The sequence below is a fragment of the Sardina pilchardus genome, chromosome 20, assembly GCF_963854185.1.
Source record: "Sardina pilchardus chromosome 20, fSarPil1.1, whole genome shotgun sequence".
NCBI lineage: Eukaryota > Metazoa > Chordata > Actinopteri > Clupeiformes > Clupeidae > Sardina > Sardina pilchardus.
In genome coordinates, this window is record NC_085013.1 from 11,042,907 (window position 1) to 11,069,249 (window position 26,343).

Sequence of the window (26,343 nt, forward strand, 5' to 3'; positions counted from 1 at the left end):
CTTCCTAGTAGCTAAAATGGCTGATAGAAGAACATCACTTACAGAAAATAATTGTAGACTTTTGAGCCTCAAGTGGCAAGTCTCAAAGGCATGCATTAGTCCAAGATGGGTACATTTTCATCACCCTTCATAACAGAGTACACAGTGCTATTCCGTTCTTCCAAACTCTACAATATAGAGTGCCAATTTATTTTAAATTGGACATGAATAGTTTTACAAATATCTATTGTTTCAAGAAAGCAACTTTAAAGTACACAGAAAAGAAAGAAAGAAAACATAAAAGTAGTAAGTAAAAGAAACATACATCACATCGGTTAGTTTAAAACTTGGGTCATCAAAAGGCTTTGAGAACTACACCATGGCAAATCTATCAATTGATAAACTGGTCATCAAACAAGATGAAGTACAGTAAGTCCTCAACAATATTACTGTGCTTTAGACACTGAAGGCGTTTTCAATGTATGTGTATGTGTGTGTGTGTGTGTGTGTGTGTGTGTGTGTGTGTGTGTGTACATGTACACATACATGAGTGACAGAATTTTGGCACATAAATGACATCTACAGTAAATACATATACAGGGTGATGACATTCACTTAGCCGTTCTTCTCCACTGTGTTTGAGCCAGCCCAACCGTTCGGGTTACTAAGCCATCTTGACACCTTGTTTTCCAGTCACTGGAAAACTAGTAAACAACTAAACATTCTAGGTAGAATCATAAGGAAAGCAGCAGCTAATTGCCTTACAATTAGATTACCATTACAATACGCTAGCTGCGTTTAGCTATTCAACTCATTGTTTCTGACATTATAGTGCAAAACTTCTAAGCATAGTCTTATCAAGGATAGGTCTAACGGGACTTTAGTTTTGGAGCATAAGACGTTAATAAATTAAAAATCTCATCTTTTTATGCACCACTCCATGTAACACGAATGACTAAATAAACTCCATACGTTGATTCTCTTAATATATTTGCCTCCCCTCTCTTAAATCTTTGTTTCAGGGGGGGAGGGTTGGATTTGGTCATGTGCATCTTTGTTTATGGATCATGGGCTTCTGTCACATTTACGTTGGTAAACAAAATGAGAAAAAAAACACCATAATCTTATCCAGCATACAGGATGTCCATGAGCTGCTTGTGTGTATGGAGGTAATGAGAGGTCCTGACCATTGATAACCATTCCTCTGATGCAGAGTGGCCTTGGTGTGGCCTCACACAGTCGACTCTTGTTCCACCAGCACTTTAGCGGTCACAGGAAGAAATGTCTGTTGCTCTTCCTCCGCCGTCGCCTTGGTAACAGTTCCATTCATCTCTTTTTGAGGTAATATGGGGCATTCTTGTGCTGATGACTGTGTGGACAAACAGACAAACATGTCAGTGGCCAGCAAAGTGGCGGTCACGTGTCTTATCGAACTGTACACAACAGATCGCTTTGGTTACAACACGCCAGCTAGTCACAACAGTGTGAGTCACAGCACGCCAGCAAGTATGAATGCCGAACGACTGTACTAACAATACAGCAGTCAGTCAAAAATGGGCAATGAATGCAGACAGATGTTCAAATAAAAGACAGACAGACAAAAAGTATGTAGACTAGCTTCTGTATTCTCAACCGAGGTGGCCTCACATGTATATGACTTACATTGTGCTGTGCTGGGGGTGCATAGCAGCCTCTCAGCCTGAAAAGCCTGCGCAAGTTGCCCCACACTGGATACACAGTGCCTGGCATTAAGTCCTTCTTAGCCGTAGGACCTTAAAAAGAGCAAACACAAGACCGAGACAGTTGAAAAATATTTTGGACAAAGTTGTAGTCAATTATTGACTAAACTACTTTTAGCTCGGTGTGATACAAGGCCATGTAAACAGTTCAATGCGAATTCAGGCATATTTTCAGGCTGTTGTTGTATGTCAGTGCTGTTGCTAAGGAGAAGAAGGGGGGGCAAACATTTTTTACCCCCAACAACGGCACTTGGAACAGTTCTAACAGTGCTCAGGTTGAAAAATAAAGCACACCAGAATTAGTGGGTGTGCTTTACCCATGATGGCTTATAGAGATAAGATACTGGATATACCCATAAATGTGACATACATGTACGTATACAGTAACCTATTATGGAATTATAGATGACCTTGTAATGGAGGTTACGCGGGTTGTTGGCCAGATGTGGAAGCATTTCCTCACCTGTCATGTAGCTGACTAGGAGCCCTGTGATGACCACTACGGTGGAATTTACGCCGCTATACCACATGTAGGAAAGGGAGTAAAGTGCTTGTAGGATGCTTCGCTGGCTGAAAGGAGGGGCATAGGATTTGCATTAGGCATGTCTTCATTAACGACAACATTTAATATGACTGGGTGAGTGTTGGTCAGTGGTAAGAAATGTAAAGCATCACCTTGTCTCTACAACTGCGGCCACTGGTCCCATGGTTTTATTCCCAAGATCCAGTATCTCTGTGCTGTTGGACTCCACCAGCACAATGGCTGACGTTCTGGCCATAAAACTCCCAATGCCAATCCAGAAGGCTACAGCCAGACCAACCACAAGACCTGTAACAGCACCCTGGCATAGGGGCAAAAATAAATGAGTTTAACATCAGTCTCAGAATAGTTCTCACAAAGCAGACTATGAGCCAATTTCACAGTGTCCAGGTGTCTGGCCTAGTTGATGTTAATGATGCCTTAATTGGCAGGGTAAAACATCTTCCTGTTTCTGTCTTTCCTATAGACTGAGCTGTTCCAGAGGAAATGAGTTTACACAGTGGCGACATCTTGTGAAATAGGCTAATTACCTATCGTGTGTCAAAAGCTCTCTCAATGGTGTTGGAAAGAAAGTCTCTAATAGCAAACAATGAAGATGCCTCATTATCGGCATCCTCCCGTGTGGGACACTTACAGTGCTGTTGGCTGCTGGGAAGAAGAAGCCCAGACAGAAGAGCCCCAGGAGTGGACCTCCAACCATCCCAAAGATACTGATTGCAGCCTTTGGGAAGAGCAGAAGTCACTGGTGAATTCTCATCAGTAGAAACATTTTGATCAGATTAGTGAATTTCCATTCAGTCATGTTAACTGGTGGAGAGGGGAGGAGGCATATTTTATAGAATGGTCAAGGAATCCTTACCTGCAGAACAGAGCTGTGCAATATATGGACAACATATGCCATGGCAAGGCACAAAACCCCATACAAGAATGCTGGAGGTAAAACAAAATACATGCAGAAATGTTTCAAGACGTATACCTATTAATCACAGAACATCTCACTACAAAATTGCTTTGAGTGCTACTCAACAACTGTAGCTACCCCACAGCATGCAAAGGGCATACTCACCAAGTATCTTGGAGAGCAGGGTTGCCTTGGACTCTTCTATTGTGACATGGGGTTTGATTAGGTCCTCCATGGTCACAGTGGCTAGGGAGTTGAAGGCAGAGGATATAGTGCTGTCGAAGGAAAACAACACATTAAGGTCTCTTCCTTTCACTTCTATGCTACTCTAATGATGTGTACAGAGGAGAGAAGAAAAAATCTCTAATCATAGCATGATTTACGATTCTAGATCCTTGAAGTGGAACTGCACACACTGAATCAGAGCTTGACATTTATATTCACAGTCATCTTCTGTGACTGTCAACATTTGGCCTCACTATTTGACTCCTATTACCATATCAGTGAAAAAACTACACAGAGAGTTTATTTTGCCATTTGATCAAAATATTAAGAAATGCTTCCACTACATTCAACTACTGTGTCTTGAATCTTTAAGTTCACCGAGGACTGAAAGCATACCAGCCACATCATGAACTTAAATTCATACTCCCAGGCAAGCTGCTTATCAGAGTACTGGCAGTAGTGGCCAGTCTTTGAGGTTCATTGACCTGCTGCTTTGGACCTGACCAGTAACCACAACATAGCGTATCAATGCAAATGGTGGAAAAGTAAACAACGCCAGACGTACCTCAAGGATGCGCTAAATAAACAGGCCACAAATAGTCCTGGTAGACCAGGGAAGTCCTGTAGCATATCCATCACAAAGTACAGCACCACCTGCAACACCAAATTACTTTTACTCAAAATGAACTAATACATTTGTTTTTTCTCAAGCTAAGTAAAATGTAACTTAAATAGGTAAATAAGAGAACAAATAATAATTAAAAAAAACGTTGTTGATAAGATGAATTATGAATCGTTGAGCTTTTTTGTTGGGTGGCTCTTTTGAGTGGTGTGGAATGTTTTTTTGGCTCTTCATGCTGGATTGGTTAGCCACCCCTGACCTAGATGAACCTGTTAGCAAATTTGAATTTTCTCTGCAGATCCGGCTGGAAAAGCTGGAAAGGATCCCATTGGCGATTCAGAAACAGACATCTGTAAACAAATGTGCTAACAGGTTTGTCTGGGTTCACCCAGGCTACTTCAGAGCATGAGAAACCGAGAGAGTAAACTCTGCTTAAGCCAGAAAGACTGCACCAAATGGTGCATAACCCCAGTGTTTTTGGTCTGGTCAGTTCTGTATAGCACTTATCCAGTATGGAGGGTAACTAACCTGGTCTTTCTTGTCCAAGTACCGTTTCTGTAAGGGGTTGTCTTCCTTGTAACAGGCAAACATAACCAAACCCATCAAACAACTTAGCGCCAGAACCAGCTGTAGACAGGGGAACACCATGTAGAGGGACCTGAGATCATACAAACACAGTGATGCGTTGGGGTAGGGTAGGTGCGTGATCATGTGGGTGCTTGTGGGTGCCACATTTATGCACCCATACGTCCATGCATAATAATAAATATTATGTTTTTAGGGGTTGTGTTTTATATTTCTTATCAGTAAATATATTTCATTTAAAGGGATGGTAATTTCACACTAGGGTCTTTTGCACCATGACCTCGAGTGAAACGCCCCCTCAGAAGCTTTTTTCCTCCTTAGTCAAACACTGGTGGAGTTGCGTTGCGTCGACGTCACTCCCACATACACACACATGCGCATGTGATGTCGATGCAGCGGTAGCAGCAGAGAATAGAAGCCATAAGGCAAGTGTTCTTTAAATACTCCTGGTAGTACAGACCCTATTTGTACTGCTGTAGAAGTTTGGTACCATTCTAGGCAATTCTGGGGTAATTTAAGAGATACACCGTTGGTTTCATTAGGGCCTGCATTAAGCCATTCCGCTGATAGAATGTTTGACCAAGGGAAAAAAGCCTCTGGTTGGGGGGTGGGGTGAGTTTGGCTCAAGGTCACTTTTACTCTGACTCTTCAGATTACTCCGAATCATCCTTTTAAGGTGCAATGAGTCTTGGTCACTTCCCTATATTGACCTTGAATTGTATTTATCTCAAAACATCCCACACATGCTAGGGCAGACTTTGACAGTTCAAAAATGGCCCAAATCAGGATGTTTCGGATGGATAAGTGTACAGTACATGTCTATGGCGTGTATGATGTATCTTACATGATGGCCTGCTTCTCGGTGCGTGAACTGAGGTAGCGCTGCACCTGTGCCTGGTTCACACCATACAGGGCCAGCATTAGGAACACCCCCCCGACCCCCAGTGTCCAAAATGTATGTCTCTGTGTGGGGTCTGGGTTCCAACTGCAAAGAGAAGTGTAGATAGTAAAACTGACTAGTCTGAGTCATAGCACATGGTTGTCAACTTGACTGAACGAGGCACAACCAACAAGTCTGGCTGGATTTTCAGGGTTGAATACAGTGTAAAAGAACAAGAAACTAATGACCTCACCTGGCCATATGTTCCATTTCAAATACACTTAATACTTCCTCTCATCTTAGTCTATTGTTGTATAGCATTTATGTATCAGTGTCTGTCTTAAGAATTCAGCCAGAATGCTTCTGATCTATCTGATGTGCTTATATCATGCTCCTCCCACATGCTGCATGCATCAATGGGTCCATCAGTAGCACACTCACTCGATTCCTGAGATGCGTCCGCCGTCCCTGGCCTTCCTCCAGACCTCGGCGGGCCCTCCTGCCTGATGAACTCCGACACCAATGACCGCAAACTGCCCTGCGAACATCACCAGTGTCTGGAACACATCTGCCCAGATCACTGCCTTTAGTCCTCCCTACAGGGATGGGATAAGAACAACAAACTGGTTTCAACTGGCTCAGTACAGTAACCGCATGTGTTATTATTTTACTCATGAAATACATACCAGTGTTGTGTAGATGGTGCAGACCACTCCAATGGCCAGCACAGTTGCCCACAAGTTAATGCCTGTGACTGAAGATACACACACACAACCAAATCGGTTAATATTCTCATGGAATGTAATTAATAAGTTAACATCTAAAAGCAAAAACAGACAATGAGGGATAACCGAAGAAGAGTTACCTGCATTAAGCGCAAGGGCAGGTGTGTAGATACCCACACCCATATATATTACCTATGGAGAGAGAAGGGGAGGAGATTACCATGAGCGAGAGCGGGATCAGGTTTCAAAGAAACATAAAACGAAAGCAGACAATGACTCAGTCTTGTCTTACACATTAATTACACATTAATTAACTACACAATAGTTGGTGAGCAGCCATAGACCTCACCATCTGAAAGATGAAGGTTACTGTGCCACATATCCGCACAGTCTTGTTGAAGCGAAGTTCAAGATACTAGAAAAAAAGGTCACAGATTAAATTTCCTCAACAACATTAACACCAGCAGTATTTATGCTTCAGGCACATCAGCTCAGCCAAGCTCACTAGTGGTTCAGTGGCTGCTCAGGAAGGGGTACCTGATAGGCACTGTTCAGGCGGAGGCGGTAGAAGATGGGGATAAAGATGTGGGCTGGTATGAGCAGGCCCAAGAAGTAGGCACACCCGATGAACCAGTACTGGGTGCCGTTAAAGAAGATCTCAGCAGGCGTTCCGACGATGGCCACGGCTGACTGAAAGGTTGCCATGAGCGACAAGGCCAGTGGCAGGCAACTCATGCTCCGGTCTGCCATCAGGAACTCCTGCGTGGTGCGCTGGCGCCCCCCGGAGAGTGCATGGTACAAGCCAATGGCCACGGAGATCACCAATAGCATCCCAAACACTACAAAGTCAGCTATAGAGAAGTGCTTGACCCCCAGTGCCATGATGCCAAGGTATGGGTGCAGTTCAGAACTTTTGATAGACTGTTTAGGAATGTCTGTCCTCCACACATGAGGGGCTACTCAACAGGCAGTCATACAGCCCTCATTATCTGAAACAGAGTGGCATGGTAAGTCACGAGGAAATAATTATGTTCAACAGTAAAGATAGGGCTTAGTTATACAACTGCAGAATAGCATAAAATCCCTTATTATGTGTCAGTCTGCCAAGAGATGGAATTCAAGCGCCAGAAAAGCAAGTTCACAAAGCACTACCCAGTGGAAGATCAAGATCAAGGCGCTCAAGTCGCACTGGCAACAGAGTTACTGCCTGTCAGTTTGGGTACGCAGCTGGGCTTTCACCTTTACCCCGCATACCGATGAAACTTTGGCCAGAAACCATAGTCCAATACAAACAGCATCTAGACTTAGTGTACATGATTTCAGGGCTAACTTGGATTATTTTCGTATGAAAAGAGTTCACTTCGCGAACAAAATAGCTAATTAAGGCATGAAAAGAAGTTAACATTATCCTTACTTTATCTGAACACATTAACTCAAAAGCCACACTGGAATAATCTACTCCGTTTAAACGATGTAGCCTACCTAGCTACTTACCTTCATGCGTTCACGGTCTTAGATCGGTGCTCTTTTAACAGGTGAATTCTTCGACCAATAACACCAAAAACGGGTAGTGCCCGTCACAGCCATGTGGCAATGGGTCTGAAATCGCCCCTCCACCACAGGGCGTGCCATAATTTGTAAGGTTACAGGAAAATGTAGGCGTAATAAAACTAGGCTACTGGTTTTCGCGTGGGACTATCAAGCACGTTGGATAATGTGACAGCATGGATCTGAGGAAGTAGAATGCAGATCCTTATCATGGACCAGCCGTGACCAAATCAGAAATGAAGACACCACCCGACACAAGCAGACCTTCAGACAATCAAATCAGATATCGATACCATCGGACAAAATTTGAATTATCACGTGCTTATTATTTTTGTGCTGTCTCGAGGTGCCCCCAGAGCCCGTTCACGGACATTCTCTAGCGCTCCTCTACTCCCTTGCGCAATTAAGTGGCTGCATTGACGCATTTGAAGTATTGCATTCTTTCCTTCCGGTTTCAAAGGCAACGCGCGGAATTTGATAACGTAAGCTGCGGACGTCGAGATTGTTCTTGAGCATTTTTGTTGTTTTTAACGTTCAGTAGCAGTACTGTTGGAATATCGGTCAAATAATCAGCTTTGATAAATGAAATTCGGTAAATGAAAAGAATTGGTAGCAGTCAAAACTAACTGAACGTCAAAGGACAACTTACCTAAGTCATGGAGGAGACGAAAGATCACAGTAAGTATAGACTAAAAATAGTCACAGATGCTGAAAAAAACAACGCCAGCTTTAAGGTGCTAGAATGGTTGACCAGCTTAAAGGGATATTCCGCCATTTTTGGAAATACGCTCATTTTCCACCTTCCCTCGAGCAAAACAATCGATATTTACCTTGTTCCCGTTCATCCAGCCATTCTGTCAGTCTGGCGATACAACTTTTAGCTTCAGCCTAGCATAGATCATTGAATCGGATTAGACCATTAGCTTCTCGCCTGCTAGCTTCATGTTTAAAAGTGACTAAGACTTCTGGTAATTTTCCCATTTAAAACGTGTCTCCTCTCAAGTTAGAAAGTGCAATAAGACCAACTGAAAATGAAACCTGGCGTTTTTCTAGGCTGATTTGACATGGAACTACACTCTCATCTGGCGTAATAATCAAGGCAACTTGCAGCTACTGGCACTACTACTGCTTGTTGTCTATGGGGACTATTTTCAGATGCTGCGTAAGATATCACTGCGCCTATGGTACGTTTGCAAGTTGCCTTGATTATTACGCCAGATGAGAGTGTAGTTCCATGTCAAATCAGCCTAGAAAAACGCCAGGTTTCATTTTCAGTTGGTCTTATTGCACTTTCTAACTTGAGAGGAGACACATTTTAAATGGGAAAATTACCAGAAATCTTAGTCACTTTTAAACATGAAGCTAGCAGGCGAGAAGCTAATGGTCTAATCCGATTCAATGATCTATGCTAGGCTGAAGCTAAAAGTTGTATCGCCAGACTCACAGAATGGCTGGATGAACGGGAACAAGGTAAATATCGATTGTTTTGCTCGAGGGGAGGTGGAAAATGAGCGTATTTCCAAAAATGGCGGAATATCCCTTTAAGTTTTTTTTTATATGATCATCTGAAAAGAAGAAAAAAATGCCTAGCCATCTTCTGGGTCTGATGTTAGACCAGCTAACAAGTAATATGTGAATGGTTTTCAACGTTTTAAATTATTATTATTATTACTATTATCATTATAATTATTATTGTTGATGTTGTTGTATTTAATTGTTTGTTTTATTGTGGTGGCCCACTTTGTTTGAACAATCTCGTTGATCACATACTGTACACTGCTTCGATGATCGCCCTTTCCAATAGATGTCCTCAGCTGCTTACAGAGGTTAGAGATGGGAGCCCTTGGTTTCCAAAGTCGAGATCCAGAGGAGGTACTGAAGAAGGAAAGACTACATCAACTAAAGTGCAGAGCGTTGTCTCTCCGAATGCAAAGAAACCAACTCAAAGCTCAAATTCAGAAACTTAAGGTAACTAAGTTACATTTTTTGTTGTTGTTGTTAGAATTGCTCTTAAAAGCTTCAAATGTTTTTACCATATTGTAAGTCGCTTTGGTTTAAAAGCGTCACCCAAATGTAATGTAATGTAATGTAACAATACTAATGTCGCCAAAACTCATTCAGACCCAGTTCCAAATGGAGAATTCAATTAACATTATTTTCTCTGAGTAAATAATGTTAGGATATTGTCTTTGACTCAAAGTCCAGTTCAGAACACCTCCTGTATTGCACATCGCCTGTCATTTGAGACTTGCTGACACATGCAACACTTGCATATTTGCAGGAGGCAAAAGCTGCTCTTGAGGATGGGATTACTATGGATGGTAATGACGAGGAAAACAGAGCCAAGAGTTCCCAACTCGCCCTACCACTGCTGATGTCTCGCCACACCCAATTGAAGGATATGCTCAGAGCCCATCACCTCATTGGTAACATACAGTCACAGTGGCAGCTCAAATGGTCTCTCTTTGGTCGCACACACATACATACGATACCATTTCATACAATCTCATTACCCACCAGTCTACCCCCGATTACTCACAGTATCAGATAACAGATCATTACTGGACCTGCCGAGAACGGCTCAGTTATTATAGAACATACGCAGAGTTTTTCTGTGACTTACCTTGCTTTCCTTTTCAGGTGGGTACGATGTAGTAGAGGTGGATTCTGGCAAGCGGGTTAGCTTCTCCTTAAGCACAGCCTACCAGGACACTTACCTCGACACCTACCACTTGGAGCTGGACCTGACCCGGGCTGTGCGCATCCACCGCCATGACATCCCACCTTTCATCCCACTGACAAAACTGGCCCAAGAGAACCTTGCCACTGACCTACCTGCCTTTCTTCACTCTCTCTGGCAGCATGTCAATGGACTGGCCAGCCGACAGTATCAGCTCAAGCTTGTAAAGGTATGGGACAGGGACTTCAAAAGGGTTTGATTGGTTGAATCGAAATGAATCTGACTGTTGATCGAACAGTGTTCGATCGAACCTGTCTGCTTAAAGAGGCGTGTCGCAAAGTCGTCATAGTGGGATATCGATCGTCAAGCAGTTCAGTTCGAATGTTTCTACAGTAGGTCTGCTTAAAGGGGGATTTCGCCCCCTCCCCTTTGCGAAACAGAACGCGGAAATGTTCGAACGTTTGCGCCTCTCGCTCCGCTTTAACCCTCTCTGGCCTTTGATAACCATTCTGATATTCTGGTGCCAGAACAAAAATCATGCTGTATTTTTTCCCCTTGCACTCCTTAGGAACAGCTGGAGACTGTGAGCGTGATGGAGACCAACCCATTGTGCTCTGTTCTGGTTCTGCTGTGTAAGGTTCCAGGAGAGGAGGAGACCGCCGTCCTTCTTTCACTACTGTATGGAGATGTACTCAAAGCACTACCCACTCAGGTTACCTTGGAGTCCAACAGTGAGTGTTTCGACTTGGGCGCTGTACAGATTTCAGGTCCACACTGGATTATGCCTACCTAGTGAACATGGTTGTGAATGTGGTCACTTCAGTGCTGTGCTCACTAGGCATTTCAAGCAAGGCAAAACTGTTTCACTTGCTAATGAAAGACAATATACATGCATTTGGAATTCGTGTTGAATCAGTGAAAATTATCTAAAGTTATAAATCAAAATTTGGAATCAAAAGCACATCAGCTGGCTCATGTAATGTTATATCAGTTTCAAGAGATGAGTTCCTGTAATAACAATAGATTCAAGTAACAATCAAAACAGTATTTTACTACCTGCCTTATTGTAACTGAGTATGTGCTTGTAACATTAAACATTCAAACAATAAGCAATTTATGATGAAATATAGTTTTAAAATGTTTTTGTTTTTTATTAGGTTTACGTCAGTACAATAATAAGTCCCTCTTTGTGTGGGTTTCTTACAGACAAATTGCTGCCAGATGAACCACAGTGGAAGGAGGTCAAGTCTCGATTACTAGAAACTCCCCCTCACATAGTCCTTTTGGCCCTGAGGAGCGAGGGGCGGATAATGTAGACCTTAGCCTACACCTTGCCGACACGGTCATTACACTCCTGGCACATTGTCAATGAACTATGAACGAGGCGATGTTGAAGTGAGACTTCATGGGCAAGATACCGATGAATGAGGAAGAATATGGAGTTGTGTATGTGTTGAAGAGGCTTGTAAATAGTTCCTGAACTAGGATAGTGTAAATATGTTTCCTCCCCTTTTATATGAACACCTCTTGATATAATCAATAACATCAGCAATACAAAAAAAACTAATCCGACCAGATATTTCACAGCTACATTTTAGCTGATTTGGTGAAGCAACAGGGCAGGTTGATTAAGACCGAGCTAATTGTTTACCAGTATCTGCTAATAGTGTAATGAGCTCATTTAGGACCTTCAAGGGTCTTCAAAAAGGTGTGTATTTTCTGTCTTAGTCTTTCCCTCTGTATCTGCTTGAGCCGCTCTCTCTCCTGCCTCTGCCACTCTCTCTGGCTAGCTAGCTCCCTCTCACAGATGCTGTTGATACAAGCCATATTCTTCAGTTGGACTAGTGACATAATGGCACCATCTTCGAACTCTCTCTCTTGGACTTGGGAGAGGGTTGGAGCAGAGCAAGATCTCACAAGAGTATCAGAATTATCCTGAGAAACCTCTGTGCCACAGATCACTCTTCCCGGAGGGGCTGACTGGGTATAGTGGCGATGCCATGGTTTCCTCCTATGCCGATGTTCCATGATTTCCCTCATAGTGTTATCAACAGTGGCAATAGGCTCACACACCCGCACATGGAGTAGTTTCCGGTGCTCCTGCCTCAGGGAGTTTATGTCCTGCTGCAACAGTTTGAGAACTAGTGTCTGCCGGATGCAAAGGTGGTTCAGTCTGTGTTGGAGGTATGTTTCCTCTGTGCTGTTCATCTGTCGAACATCAACATGCTGTAGAGGCTTGGGCTTCCGGTAGTTTGATGGTTTTGTCATTGTCATCACTTGGGACACAGAAATAATAGTAATCTTTACTTTATTGTTAATTTGTCAACAGATATATAAAAAAAACATATATGTTTTATACTGTTATTAAATAAATGAATACATCTTTCTAACCAATAAAAAGGATTGTCTTTGTATAATTGTTTCTGTACCTGGTCAAGCTGCTTTGTAGAAATTGATTAAGAGCTAAGGTTCTTTGCTTGCCAACCATTAGTCCTGTGGTGTTTTTCTGCATGTTCACATGGTGAATTGTGCCCATTGTTCACGGGAGGTTGGCCGTCATTACCCTGGTGTTTGTCCTGAAGAACAGGTTGTTGGCTGAACATTCACCTCGTATTGGTCAACATTTCAACGTGTCTTCAGTTGCATATCAATATCTGTCTCATGTGGCTATTACCAGAGAATGTCTAATAAACGTAGACATTGAATTTGCTTGTGCCTTTAAATGTACACGATCGGCATTTAATTCTGCCGCTAGGAGTCGCTGTGCTCTTTGTGAGCAAAAGTGGTGCACCAAATCGACTTCCAGGAAATATAAGTGTCTCTGACTGAATTCTGAGTTCCAAGTACCGTTTTAATGTGTGTGGAGAATATTTTGCCCCTCGTCCACTTTTACGGTTAATGACATACAGGTCTCCAATAAGTAAGTGCTAACTTTTGTTGTTAAAGTTTAGCTTTGAATGCATGGCTCGTCAAGAGAAAAGTACACTTTCACAATGGAGTTTTTCCCAAACTATAGCCCCGTTACAAAATATGACAGCATATTGCAATGATAATCTTTGAAATGTTGTTCATACGACAATTTACTTTTAAAACGTAAAAAATCGAAATGTATACATCGAAATAAAATCTCTTGAGCATCAACTGACTGCTTAAAATGTGCAGAGTGCAGACCATGACGTAGTCCTGACGTAGTTACCCTACAATGTTCTGACTGTTATGTAAATTACTACAGAATTCAAGGAAACCGGTTAACTCAAAATGTTGGAGCAGCCAGAATCTGCTGTTGGAGAAGACGTATGTAGCCCTCCCTTGTATATCTTGTAAGCATAATTTTTCCACAATTGTCTATACTCTGGTTTACATGTTAACTCTAACTTGGAACTTGTAGGTCATGTTGGCAGTATGTGTTGATGATCCAGGAGGTCCTGAGAAGCTGTATGTGGGCAATGTTCCCAGGCCTCAGCTCAAAGCAGGAGAGATCCTCATTAAGGTCCATGCCACTGCTCTGAACAGGGCTGACCTACTGCAGGTATGCTGTTCATTAACATGTATCAGAACAGCTAGACAGGACATGTTCACTGTACATTTTTTTTGTATGTTGGTTCTTTGTTTTACAATAGAGAAGAGGACTTTACCCAGCCCCGTCTGGTGAAAGCAAGATCCTGGGCCTGGAGGCAGCAGGGACGGTGGCTGCCCTGGGTTCAGGGGTCGGAGGACAATGGGTTCCAGGGCAGCGAGTCATGGCCCTGCTCTCTGGGGGTGGATACGCCGAGTTTGTCTCTGTACCAGAAGAGTTGGTTATGCCAGTTCCTGCTCATTTGACCATTACCCAAGCCGCTGCTCTCCCCGAGGCCTGGCTAACGGCCTTTCAGCTGCTTCATCTCATAGGTAGTCAACACCGAAGCCCACATGAACACAGTATTAAAATATCAATCTGACAGACAACGAAAATTCAGTATATACGTTGAATTTTAATGTTGAGGTATAATTACAGTCAAGAAACTTAAATGTGTCTGAGGAGAAATAAAGTGTCCCTGTGTGTGATGTGTGTCCAGCTAAAGTGCAGCCAGGAGAGACGGTGCTTGTGCACGCTGGAGCCAGTGGGGTTGGCACTGCTGCCATTCAGCTGCTTCGCTTGACTCAGGCCATTCCAGTAGTAACCGCAGGGACCGCAGAGAAACTTAAGATGACTAAAAATCTTGGAGCAGCTGCTGCGTTTAACTACAAAGATGAGGATTTCTCTGAGAGGGTCATGGAGTTCACCAAAGGTAACTCGATTCATGCGGTCACAAACTTACTGGTGGTGGCATATGAAATGTGCTTCAAAAGAGTTATGCATTTTATATATTCTTACGTAAAACACAAATTTTGATGTCGACACCAGTCCAAGTAGTATGTTTCACACCCATACAAAAGTAAAAATGGACTGTAACTCCGTAGGCCGAGGTGCAGATGTTATTCTGGACTGTGTGGGTGGCTCGTGCTGGAATAAAAATGTACAGTGTCTGGCTATGGATGGGCGATGGGTCCTCTATGGCGCCATGGGAGGCAAGCATGTAGAGGGAGATCTGCTGGGTAAACTCCTGTCCAAACGGGGTCATCTGCTTTGCAGCCTTCTCCGGTCGCGCAGTCTACAGGTGAGACTCAGACACCACAACAGCCAATGAAAGACAACAACTAGTTCTCTTAGTACTCTGTCCTTTGTTTTGACTGATGCTTACTTTTCTAAACCCAGAAAAAATGAAATGGTATAATACTTCACAAATATACTTACCATGAATGTCAAGTGATTCATGTTTATTTTGTCTTTTTCTTTTTTCAGTATAAAGCTGAGCTGGTAAAGGCCTTTTCAGAGAGAGCTCTGCATAATTTTGAGGCACTAAACTCATCTGTGACTCTAAGGCCAGTCATCGACAGTGTGTTCAGCATGCAGGACATTGCTGCAGCACATCAGCACATGGAGGCCAACAAGAACACCGGAAAAATAATCATCAGGGTGATAGAGTCTATGTCAGAGGAACTATAACCCATCTACCCAGTTTTGCTGCCACAAACATATGCATCACTCATCACAATTCTGCCACTGTTATGCAGATCAATCACATGTAATAACAAGTGTTAAATCCAAATGGTTTGCATACCAAAAATAAGAACCATTAGATTAAAATGTAAGCATTCCTCATCAAGCTGTTCTGAATCTCGTATGATCCGAATCTATACATGACTGAAATGAGAGGGGAGGTTTGGTTCTCAAGAGTTATTTCATTTGTGAACAATTAATTAATCAGAGGTTGTAATACACAGTGTTCAGTGTGTTTATTTAAAAATGTTGCCATTTTTAGGGGCCAAGCAGCAAAGGCACCTATTGTGTTTCTTAGTGTTCTTATTATAATTCTGACATGGAAGTCAATGGCAGCCCATAGAACCGACTGGTGAAAAGTTCGGGACAGTCTCATGATTCATGTCACCAAGTTTCATGTCAGCACCTCAAACTCTCTAGCGCCACCAACAGACCAAAGTTGGATGTGCGTTCACGCACGTAACTTTTGACCCGTTGGTCCGATTTTCTAAACTCAGGTATCGTTGGAATCTTTGGACCTGCTCAAGTTCAACGCACACTATGACGTCATTTTACGCCATGATGGATTTTAGCGAAAGTGAAACTAAAGCTTCACAGGTCACAAATTTCATCCGATCAACACTAATCGTGACATAGATCATCTTCAGACCATGTCTAATTCACGCATTGCTTTTGGTCTTCATAAGTATAACCATTCGCCTGTAACAGCCAATCGAAATTTGTGGCGAAGCCGCCAAACAGGAAGTGAGCTCATATCTCAGCAACCCTTGCATGTGTCAAACCCAAACTTGGTACATGGACTCGTGACCCCATCAGGAGGACGCGTAAGAAATTTGGTGACCTTTGACCTCTAGGGGTCGCTCTAATTCAGAAACATGCCTTTTGGCCTGTAGCTGCTGTTGTGTTTAGAATTGACCCTTCCAGAGCCACGCCCTAAAACCGCCACAGGCCAATCGTGGCTTAGCAACCCGTAACTAGGCAAGCAAGGCCTGGCAAGCTTTTGAGTTTTTGCCATGTTAACCTATGGAGACTGCATAGCCTGTGGGCCATTAAGGGCATTTATTTGGATGTGTGGTGCCCCCAAACACGTAAAATCACGGTGAAATAACATGTTGAATTATATCCACCTTATTCCTTAACCCGGAAATATGTATCGTTGCGATGGTTACGATACTGTTTTCAACTTCCGTTCATTCTGTTAACATGTGCGTTCTCCGTAGCGAACTAGATTATGCCTCAACTTAGATTTCTTTCGAAATGTTGACAATTCTGCCCTCGGCATGTATATACTACATCATATATAACCGATATAAAATAGAAAAGTTTACTTTTATATGAGTTATGATATGTTAAGCACCGTAAACAGTCACGTTAAAACAGATACAATGCAGCTTCGCCGTAAATAGAAAACCATTTCGGTGTCATGGCGACCCCCCATTTTTGGCTGCGGAATATCGTGGATAGACATGATATACTGTATTTTGGAACACATATTTTTCAAACTTTAAAAATCTGCATATTACGTGATATTTCCATAACCGCGAGATACGTTTCACGATGGCAACAGACATTCAACGAGACGTATGTATAGCCCGTCAGCAATTCTGTCTAAAATAATACTGAAGTACCAATCAAATACTGACGTTATGGGAAATACATAGCTTAAACGTTATGCTAGTTTTGCCCCACGCCTGTTTCATTCGTACTAGCCAGGAGTAAAGGTAAGGTAAGGTAAGGTAAGGTAAGGTACTTTTATTTATATAGCGCATTTCACGTGCACTGAGTGCAACCCAAAGCGCTTTACACAGAGACAGTGCCGAAATGGAGTGGCGTAGTCGCCAGCGTACCCATGACAACACAACAAACAAATTCACAAAATAACAAGACACAAGATGCCGGACGGAGTGGCGTAATCGCCAGCGTACCCGTGACACATGAGACAGACAAACAAATAAACAAATGTCAAATACATAATAAAACAAACAAACAAACAAACAGAAAAGTCCACGCCAACTTAGTCCAACGAACCGCATCCAAGCAAGCGTCAGTGCGCTGTCTTGCTATCACTGGGGCAGAACCTCAGCAGACGATATGGCCCGTAGGCTAGTTGACATGATAACCCGTTGGCAAATTGTGTTCACCCGACAGGCACCAGAAATGTGTTTAGGCGCTGTAGTAGGCTACCAGAGCGACACAGGAGGATCCTCTGCTCTGGTGCTCTCCCGAAGCCGCGTCCCTCTGCTGTGCCAGACCAGCCGACAGTCCACCGACCATGACCAGCCATCGATGTCCTACGGTAGCTGACAGTCAACCGACCGAAACAGCCGCAGCAGTCCGCGCTGAGTTGAAATAGTCCAGCAGCCATCAGCAGAAAGGAGCTCCTCGGTCCTGGAACCACAGTCCAGCAAGACCAGCAGCACCAGTCACAGGTGCCCCATCGATCGCAGACGGCAAGAGAACGCTGATCCGAAAAACAGCGCAGGTCGAGCGGAGAGGCAGAGCACAGACGCCAGGATGCAGAAAAGCATGGGAACGCAAAACAAATAATTAAAATAAAAAAGGCTATATGTAACTTAACAGCTAAAGTAAACAAATAAACAAGATTAATGGAAAAAATAATGGCGAATAAAATAATAAAGATAAAATCCGAACAAAAACAAGTCTAACGGAGCGGCTAGAGCAGCCAGCGTCCCCGTTGCTAGGCGACAAGAGTAGTGAGTAGTGAGTAACCATCGAAAACAACACGTACCTTAGACTTTTGCTTAAATAACTCATTAACGGTTTTGTTCAGAGCTGAAAATGCAACTGTATTTGACAGAGGACAGATGTAGGTCGCTAGTGACAAAATATGAGCTTTCAGTGTGGTACAATGTCTTTGTAAATTACATTTGTTTAAAAAATCCTGTTTTTCCTCCATTGTAATGGACGTGCAGGGTGAACCAGAAATTTGGTGACCTTTGACCTCTAGGAGAGCTGCAATTAGCAAAAATGCAAGTTGGCTTGTAACTTTTGACGTGCTAGACATGAAACTTGATGGCTTATGGCCACATGCAATAGCTTGGTTTCAATCACGTGATTATTATGACGCGCCACGGCGGGACGATTTGAGATGGAGGGCAGGAAGTAAACAATGACCACCGTCTACCGTTGCAGACAGTCTGTATTGTACTGATATAGACCCAATAAAAGAAGGCAATGAAGCCAAATTGGCCAGAGGACGAAAAAATAATCCTTCTAGAGGAATACAACAAATGAAAAACTATATTGAAAAGCAAATTCGGCTCACATATAACGGTAAAACAAAGAAATTGGGAGGAAATCGCCGCAAAAGTGCAAGAAGTAGCAGCTAGCCTACGGTGGTGAGGTGAAGAGGAGTGTGCTAGCTACATGAAGGAGGTTACAACAAAGTTAGAAAATCTAACGGTTATGGCCAAGAAGGAGATGTCCTGCCTTGGGAGTGAATCAAATGGAACAGGTAAGTTTAAAAAAAAAATACTTTTACGCTATGTTTATTAGCTGCATAAGCTACAAAAGATGACGTTAACTGACTAGGCATAACTGCTTAGATTGCCCATAAAAGTTATCGTTATACAGTAGCCTAGGTCTACATGACTTGGTAGGCCTAATTGACATAGATAATTCTCTTCTTAATTTGTCTTTTGTAAGCAGTAATGGCGATTACATTTTTCTCTAACAAACTTTTAATCTGATATTGCTTTCATTCTTTATGCTATGGATATGAATTATAATAGTAGCCTATCATCAGCCGTTAGCGTTAACGTTAGCTAGTCAACGTTAGCTAACTGACGTCCGTTTAAAACTTGCTGGCTTATAACCATAGACCTAAAACCCGATTCTGGTTACCTAATGTTGGGCCTGCTAACGACGTTTATTCCATAATTATGAATATATTTTATTCAGGGGGCTCCAGCTGCAATGGTCGCTGACATAATGCATTGGACGCACCCAGTGATGGGCAGTGCTGGTGGACAGGATCTGCGCGTCCTATCAGAAAGGTAGTCTGATAACAGTCTAATTAAATGTGTTATCTTGACCATAGTGTTATGACTGTATAGCTAACCATCAAAACCTTCTGCAGTGAGTCAGACCTTCGGCAGTGAGCCAGTCAACGAAATGAGGAGTGAAGCGATAGTGCCCGTCATCCTGTCTATCCTCCGCCAGCCCAGCGGAAAAGTAAGTTATTGGTGCTACTGTGTTTCCTATTAAAATGTTAAGACTACATATTATAATCCTAAACATATCGTATCAAATACAGATGTTCTCACTACTCGGCATATGCGATTTAGGCTTGGGTGGACTGAGACCCAGGCCTAACTTTTGTGCTCGTACATAATGTCAAACAAACTTATACCCCGCTGGCCACTTCGCACATTTCTCTAGATGTTGCAATAACCGTATAATCTGCTATGTGACACAGTAATGTCTCATAACTCTGTGCTCAGCCTAGCCTACTCTACATCTCGTTGCAGTGCAGCTACGAGCTAATGTCACCAGACCTAATTAGGCTTTTGTTTCCTTTTCTTTTCATTACAGGAACAACGACAAACCATTGAATCAACAGAGGACGTGTTGGCTCTCCAATAAGAAGTTTTGCTGTTTCAGAGATGTAGAAATAGATAAATTGCTGCAGAAAATTAGAAATAGATAAATTCGAAATAGAAGTTACATTATTGACATTGACTGACGAGGTCCTTCCATTTAATAAATACTATTCGTCATTAAATGTGTATTGCCATTTCATTTATGACATGCAATCAAATGAGTCGGACTGACTGTGATTCATAGCCTAGTTATTTAATCATTTTTTGCAATTTAGTTGTTGACCATGGCGTAGCGCTCAGTGGATAGCCTAGGCTTGCAGTAGGCTACTGTACGTCGTTCATTGACTGCACGAGTTTTGCACAGACTGAAGTTATAGCTCTCCTGTTGTATGGAATTGAAGATTAACACAATGATATCACTCACAACGAATAGGCTAGCCTACATATTTAGGTCAAACAGCCTCAGGCCTACAATTTAGACAACTTGCCTGAGGTCTGTTCCCGTTCCTGAAAGGTGTTTCTTTCATCCAGAAGAGGCGCGTCATGCGTGCTTTCAGGCCACTGTGCCACAACATTGATTATCTTGCTTTCATGATTACAAATTAACTGAATTGATGTATTTATTATTTACAAATTAATGATCGCCTACAGGCGTTTGAGACGGTGCATTTTAGACGTTATGAATGAGCCTACGCTGCAGACGTGTGGAAGACGTCTGACACCACAGACTGACCCTGTTGCATTAAAAACAGATAGTTGCTGCCTACGGCTGGTAGCGCACAGTTGCGGAAAGTACGGTGGTCCAAGTCGAGACGGTAAGATAACTCACAAATTGACTGCCGGTGAAATCAGTAGCCTGATCGCGCATCAATGTATCAGCGGGGGAATACGGGTCAGTGTATCGGCTGAATAGGCTGTACGTTCGTTATGATGAATTGGACTCGGCCATATTTTGATTACGCCCTAACTGATAGCCCCACACTGTTTGTGCAAACGATTTAATGGTCCTTACATCAGATTTTGAGGGAACATGTTAACCGAAGGTGCTTTGTGCAACCGGCTCCTGATCCAGCTATTTCAGTCCCTGCCCTCCATCTGAATTTCGAACGCTATTTTCGAATTTTGAAGTAGCATTGTGACACAGAGTGAAACCAAGCTATTGCTGCATTGAGCTAACAACGTTGAGTTGCCGTGGTTACTCCGGCCTATTGCTTGGCCCCCTCATTGCTGCTTGCAGCTATATTTTTTCTTATTTTCTCATTTCAAATTATGAAATGGAAAATGAGAAAATAAAGCACTTAAGGTCAACCTTGTTGCGTTACATTTTCTATACAGTGGGGAGAATAAGTATTTGAACCCATGCAAAAGTCTTGACTTTTGGCCTGGCCTGGATCACTTGACTTGACCACTGTTTCAAGTTGAGTTCTAGAATGCTTTTGGGCATCATCATTTGGAATCTTCTGAACATATTCTAGAACATATTAAGTTGAGTTCTAGAATGTACCATCATTAGAATGTTGGTTAAAGTAGAATCCTGAGGTAAAACCCTGAACCAGTTGGACCTGGCTACACCAGAGATAACACTGAGAGAGAGCTTTCTGCTGGAGATTTCACAAATCATTCATTGATTCACCTATTTGATATTGGCAAGGAGGAGGGTATTTTTTCATATTGGCCGAAGATGGAAGTGAGAGGTGAAGCTAGAGGAGAGAATGGTTGCTTCTTGGGAGCCATGAGCGCCCTCTTGAACGCCATCAGACACCGGCTAAGACCAAAGCGAAGACAACAGAGGACCAAGAACCACCGGATCTGTTGCAACTCTGCTATGGCCAAGAGAAAGTTGGCAAAAGGGAGAGAACCGACCTGGGCCTATTCTGGGCTTAACGCCAAGCCGAGCAAGCTAAACCGTATTGCTAAAGGCACATCTGCTAACGCAGAACTCCAGGAAAGACTTAAGTCATCTGTGCAGGCTTTTGAAGAGAAGCGCAAGCCACACTGGGTGGTTCTCCAGCCTGCTGAACCAGCGGGTCAAGCAGAGGTAATAATGGAGAACACTGAGGCTGGAGAGGACCCTGCTAAACAACCAAGGGATATGGCAAGCATGAACAACACTCAGCTTGGAGAGAATCCTCATGAACCAGCAAGTAAGAACACAAAAAGCATAACTTAGGCTATAACTTTAGCTAGTTTATATAATAGAATATAGAATAACACGGATCATTCCTGGCCACAGATACACTTTTAAACCTTTCCTAACAGTTTGGGTTGTGGCTAATGCCCAAATGTGGAGGGAGATGACCAGACAAGATGGTCCTGTCCTGGTCCTTGCAGTAAAACATTTTAGTTATTCCAAGCACAGTTATTGGCTAGGCCTACTTGGTAGTTGTTTTGAACCAAAGGCTCAATTTCAATGGAGATCTTTAAAGTGTAATGGTGATCTTTAAAGTAGGGTCAATCTAAGTAAAGAAAACCAAGTCACTGACATTGATGAATGACTTGAATGACAAAATTTGTGAATATTGAATGTCACTTTTTTGACACGAGTGTTGTTGTAATTGTCACAGCTGGCCCTGACTCCATTTGCCCTGTCCCATCTGACTGGACTCTTGAACAAGTCATGGAGAATCTTAAGTCATCAGCAGACGATGACGAGGGAGACCAAGGTATGACCTTGCTTAAACTAGAAAATGATCATTAGAGCAGCTTTAACCACAGTAAGCCCAAATTATGTACTGCACTGTATCTATGTACTGTTTACCTGATACTGACAATGAGTGAATATTGAATGTCACTTTTTTGACACGAGTGTTGTTGTAATTGTCACAGCTGGCCCTGACTCCATTTACCCTGTCCCATCTGACTGGACTCTTGAACACCTCATGGAGAATCTTAAGTCATCAGCAGACGATAACAAGGGAGACCAAGGTATGACCTTGCTTAAACTAGAAAATGATCATTAGAGCAGCTTTAACCACAGTAAGCCCAAGTTATGTACTGCACTGTATCTATGTACTGTTTACCTGATACTGACAATGAGTGAATGTCAAATGTTGACTTGAGTGTTGGTGGTGTTGGTGTTTTTGTCACAGCTGGCCCTGGCTCCAGTTCCCCTGTCCCATCTGACTGGACTCTTGAACACCTCATGGTGAATCTGAAGTCATCGGCAGACAAGGAAGAGGGAGACAAAGGTATGACCTGGCTTGAAACAGGAAATGATCATTGGAACCGCTTTAATCACAGTAAGCCTAAATTAATCTTTGACAAATCATCAAATGTCAATGTTAGGTGGCCAGTCATATTCAATGGCCACCATAGCAAAAAATATATCACAATCATAAAACCAGTTGAAAATAATTAAATCATTATTAGCAGACTTAAGTTACAGACCTTAGTCTGATAATGGAAGAGGAGTTACAGTATTGTGTCTACCTTATAGTGGTTCAAAAAGATCAAAAGTATCCGCCTGAGGAAGCCTGAGGAAGAGCTTTGTTTGCTCGAAAAGTTGCTTCATTAAAGAAAATTCTCACTGGGAGCTTAACTGGTGTGCGGATACTTTTTATATCACTCTTTAAGATCCTGCACCCGGGCTAAATTGACGTAGGATGTGCGATTGTGCGTGGATACTCTACTTTTATTACCTTATAGTGGTTAAAATATATATCGCCAGTTTCCCTATACATAAACTGAACCTAACCTTAGAAAAATATAAATAATTTTAATTAATTTCATTTAAGAAATTCAAGTATATTGATATTGATACTAACAAAATGAGTGAATGTTAAATGTTGACTCGAGTGGCGGTGTTGTTTTTGTCACAGCAGGCCCTGGCTCCAGTTCCCCTGTTCCATCTGAATATGCTCTTGACCACCTCATGGAGGAACAGAGTTCATCAGTGGATGAGACTGGAGAGGATCTTCAGCCTAATGATCCACCAAGTAAGAACACAAATAGCTTTAGTAGGCTACCATTCTCAGTGTGATTTCATGATGCGGGATCCGTCTGGCCATGCCTTAGGCAAGCTCACCATAGTTTAACATCTATTGGCACAGTTGTTACTTGTTAGGCTGCAGTATGTTGCACCTGCTAAACAAGTCTAGCGACCAATTTTGAGGGCAGCACCCCTTTGTAGAGCAGTAGAATAAGATCACCTTTCCTAATCTGTGAATAATGTCACTTCCCTTTATTTTGTACTTGGCACATGGACACTTTTTATGTATAGAAAATATAGACATAAGAGAATGTACACCCATGATAATAGTCTATAATGAGGTGTGTGACATTCACCATAATCATTAATTCCTCATAATCAGTCGGTGGGCCTTAGGCCCAAAGAGTTTGAGAACCTGTGGAATTCACCATAAACTGATGATTTATGCCAACACGTAACTGGTTTCAAACTCTTTCTAACAGGCTGGCGTCTGACACATGACCAGATGTATTGGGATGTGACTGGACAAGATAGAGTGGCCATCATGCACTGTAAGTAAAAGTTTTAGTACGATCATGGTGATAACTTCATATGGTCAGTTTCCCGTATACAGTTTAAAGGTATACTATGCAACGTTTTTCAGTTAATCAATTCGTTCCATACTGTTATATATGATTAAATGAGTCATTACCGGTCGACTTGCAACTTCAGGAGACACCGGGCATGCACCCATGCTCTACTCCAGGAAGTGTCATGTAAAGTCTCATGAAAAGGCACGGCAGACTGACCGATTGAGGAGTTTTGTCAAATATACACGCTAAAGCTGTAGGGGAAGCTCTGCAGAGAAATATGCAAGCATAAAACGAGCGAAAATTAAAAGTGAAAGCGAAACCGGCGATGAAATCGCCAATCCTGCATAGTATGCCTTTAAGATTAGCATATACTAAATGATTATTTTCAAAGGAAATCTTCATCTCCATGTTCTTTGGTCCTCTGCCAAAAATACAAAATAACAAGATGAGTTGATGCTGAATGTTGACTTGAGTATTGCTGTTTTCACAGCGGGCCCTTTCAGTTTCGTTGTCCCATCTAAATGGGCCTTTGACCATGTGAGTGGGTGTGAGGAGCAGGACAGTCGTCCATACGCCATGGTCTTCTACTGACAGCCAAGCAGACGGCTACATCTACAGTACTACCACTCAACTGCTCAGCTGCCTTTTGACTAAACTACGACATTACATTTCATATTACGTCCATTAAAATACTTTAATGGATGAAATGGTCTTTTATGTATGTGTGTGTGTGTGTGTGTGTGTGAGTGTCAATTGTAAAAACATCATATTTTATATATTAGTTATATTACAGAGATGTTTTCCTATTTAAGAGTACATTTATATTTCCAGAATCCAGACAATCCCCCCACACATTACAATATGTCTCCTGGCATGCCTTATATGGTACATAATGAAAAACATGCAAAAATGTTCAAAAGATCTGCAATATTATCTTTGATATAAAGACTTAAGAAACATAAGACATCATTAGACGACAGTGTGGGTGCAGATGTATGATATAGCACGTACAGTATGATCATTACAAAGATCAAAACACCATGCAGTAGTTATATCAGTCAAAAAATCAATCTCTGAAATGACTAATCCTTGAGTCTGCAGTCCATATATGGAGTGATGGTAACGAAGAGAATACGCTGACATCACAGTCATAGCTTTAAGACTTTTTCAGAACTGTCAGTTTGTCGATTAAATGCTATGTAGTGGGTTTGTCAGGGATGCAAACAGACATGTGGTCAAAAAAGAGAGTCTCCTCCCTGCTGTTTCCTATGGAGTTGTCCGAGCTGATGTCCGAGTCCCGTTGAGGCCGGACTGTCATTGGCTTATCTGCGTTCTAAAGGCAGCGCTTAGCGACAGGTGAATTGCTGCATTGAGCTAACAACGTTGAGTTGCCATGGTTACCCCGGCCTACTGCTTGGCCCCCTCATTGCTGCTTGCAGCTATATTTTCCCATGGTGTTGCAATATAAAATGTGCCCTTTCCATGTGCATCTACCATTGTTTTTCTACCATTAGGCAACGAAATGCATTGCATTGGCATTACTTATGGGGCTTGTCATATAGTAAACACATGAAAAAGTATTGTCAGAAGTGGGATTCGAACCCACGCCTCCAGGGGAGACTGCGACCTGAACGCAGCGCCTTAGACCGCTCGGCCATCCTGACATACAGAGCAAAATACATATGACAAAAAAAAAATTGAGCTCCATTCTTTGCGATGCATCTTATATGTATTTCTTTTACAGCTAATTAAAATGATACAACTTACACAACCTTC

At 42.4% G+C, this 26,343-nt stretch overlaps 4 protein-coding genes and 1 non-coding gene across 5 annotated transcripts; 3 read left to right on the top strand and 2 right to left on the bottom strand.

Annotated features, from left to right (window-relative positions):
- Positions 1–155: 155 nt before the first annotated feature.
- slc5a6b (solute carrier family 5 member 6) lies at positions 156–7,832 on the bottom strand. The gene is made up of 16 exons (XM_062522138.1): positions 7,692–7,832; positions 6,735–7,186; positions 6,547–6,612; positions 6,338–6,389; positions 6,159–6,226; positions 5,914–6,068; positions 5,437–5,577; positions 4,536–4,665; positions 3,951–4,039; positions 3,326–3,435; positions 3,119–3,189; positions 2,894–2,980; positions 2,394–2,560; positions 2,182–2,288; positions 1,642–1,751; positions 156–1,348 (listed from the first exon to the last, which is right to left on the bottom strand). The coding sequence occupies exons 2-16, from the start codon at positions 7,077–7,079 to the stop codon at positions 1,211–1,213; spliced, it is 1,836 nt and encodes a 611-aa protein (XP_062378122.1). The 5' UTR covers positions 7,080–7,186; positions 7,692–7,832; the 3' UTR covers positions 156–1,210.
- Positions 7,833–8,100: 268 nt separating this feature from the next.
- Positions 8,101–12,815, top strand: cenpo (centromere protein O). Its single transcript, XM_062522139.1, has 6 exons — positions 8,101–8,423; positions 9,550–9,713; positions 10,027–10,171; positions 10,386–10,654; positions 10,994–11,156; positions 11,632–12,815. The coding sequence occupies exons 1-6, from the start codon at positions 8,402–8,404 to the stop codon at positions 11,739–11,741; spliced, it is 873 nt and encodes a 290-aa protein (XP_062378123.1). The 5' UTR covers positions 8,101–8,401; the 3' UTR covers positions 11,742–12,815.
- A 399-nt stretch (positions 12,816–13,214) lies between these two features.
- tp53i3 (tumor protein p53 inducible protein 3) lies at positions 13,215–15,855 on the top strand. The gene is made up of 7 exons (XM_062522741.1): positions 13,215–13,345; positions 13,658–13,719; positions 13,814–13,954; positions 14,046–14,313; positions 14,481–14,693; positions 14,866–15,062; positions 15,248–15,855. The coding sequence occupies exons 2-7, from the start codon at positions 13,684–13,686 to the stop codon at positions 15,449–15,451; spliced, it is 1,059 nt and encodes a 352-aa protein (XP_062378725.1). The 5' UTR covers positions 13,215–13,345; positions 13,658–13,683; the 3' UTR covers positions 15,452–15,855.
- A 5,906-nt stretch (positions 15,856–21,761) lies between these two features.
- LOC134067928 (uncharacterized) lies at positions 21,762–25,213 on the top strand. Its single transcript, XM_062523417.1, has 7 exons — positions 21,762–22,211; positions 22,632–22,730; positions 22,894–22,992; positions 23,157–23,255; positions 23,886–24,002; positions 24,478–24,546; positions 25,058–25,213. The coding sequence occupies exons 1-7, from the start codon at positions 21,800–21,802 to the stop codon at positions 25,156–25,158; spliced, it is 996 nt and encodes a 331-aa protein (XP_062379401.1). The 5' UTR covers positions 21,762–21,799; the 3' UTR covers positions 25,159–25,213.
- A 935-nt stretch (positions 25,214–26,148) lies between these two features.
- Positions 26,149–26,231, bottom strand: trnal-cag (transfer RNA leucine (anticodon CAG)). The gene has a single exon. It is a non-coding gene; the product is annotated as a tRNA-Leu (tRNA).
- Positions 26,232–26,343: the final 112 nt, after the last annotated feature.

Bases quoted from the DNA above. Each gene is read 5' to 3' on its own strand.
- slc5a6b (XM_062522138.1), bottom strand. From the start codon at position 7,079: ATGGCACTGGGGGTCAAGCACTTCTCTATAGCTGACTTTGTAGTGTTT. The intron at 3,436-3,950 runs GTACGTCTGGCG...TTCCTTCGACAG, and splicing joins TTATTTAGCGCATCCTTGAG to CACTATATCCTCTGCCTTCA. The intron at 1,752-2,181 runs GTGAGGAAATGC...GCTCTTTTTAAG, and splicing joins CCTAGTCAGCTACATGACAG to GTCCTACGGCTAAGAAGGAC.
- cenpo (XM_062522139.1), top strand. From the start codon at position 8,402: ATGGAGGAGACGAAAGATCACA. The intron at 8,424-9,549 runs GTAAGTATAGAC...CCTTTCCAATAG, and splicing joins GGAGGAGACGAAAGATCACA to ATGTCCTCAGCTGCTTACAG. The intron at 11,157-11,631 runs GTGAGTGTTTCG...GGTTTCTTACAG, and splicing joins GGTTACCTTGGAGTCCAACA to ACAAATTGCTGCCAGATGAA.
- tp53i3 (XM_062522741.1), top strand. From the start codon at position 13,684: ATGTTGGAGCAGCCAGAATCTGCTGTTGGAGAAGAC. The intron at 14,694-14,865 runs GTAACTCGATTC...GTAACTCCGTAG, and splicing joins GGTCATGGAGTTCACCAAAG to GCCGAGGTGCAGATGTTATT. The intron at 15,063-15,247 runs GTGAGACTCAGA...TTCTTTTTTCAG, and splicing joins TCCGGTCGCGCAGTCTACAG to TATAAAGCTGAGCTGGTAAA.
- LOC134067928 (XM_062523417.1), top strand. From the start codon at position 21,800: ATGAGCGCCCTCTTGAACGCCATCAGACACCGGCTAAGACCAAAGCGA. The intron at 22,212-22,631 runs GTAAGAACACAA...TAATTGTCACAG, and splicing joins GAATCCTCATGAACCAGCAA to CTGGCCCTGACTCCATTTGC. The intron at 22,993-23,156 runs GTATGACCTTGC...TTTTTGTCACAG, and splicing joins CGATAACAAGGGAGACCAAG to CTGGCCCTGGCTCCAGTTCC.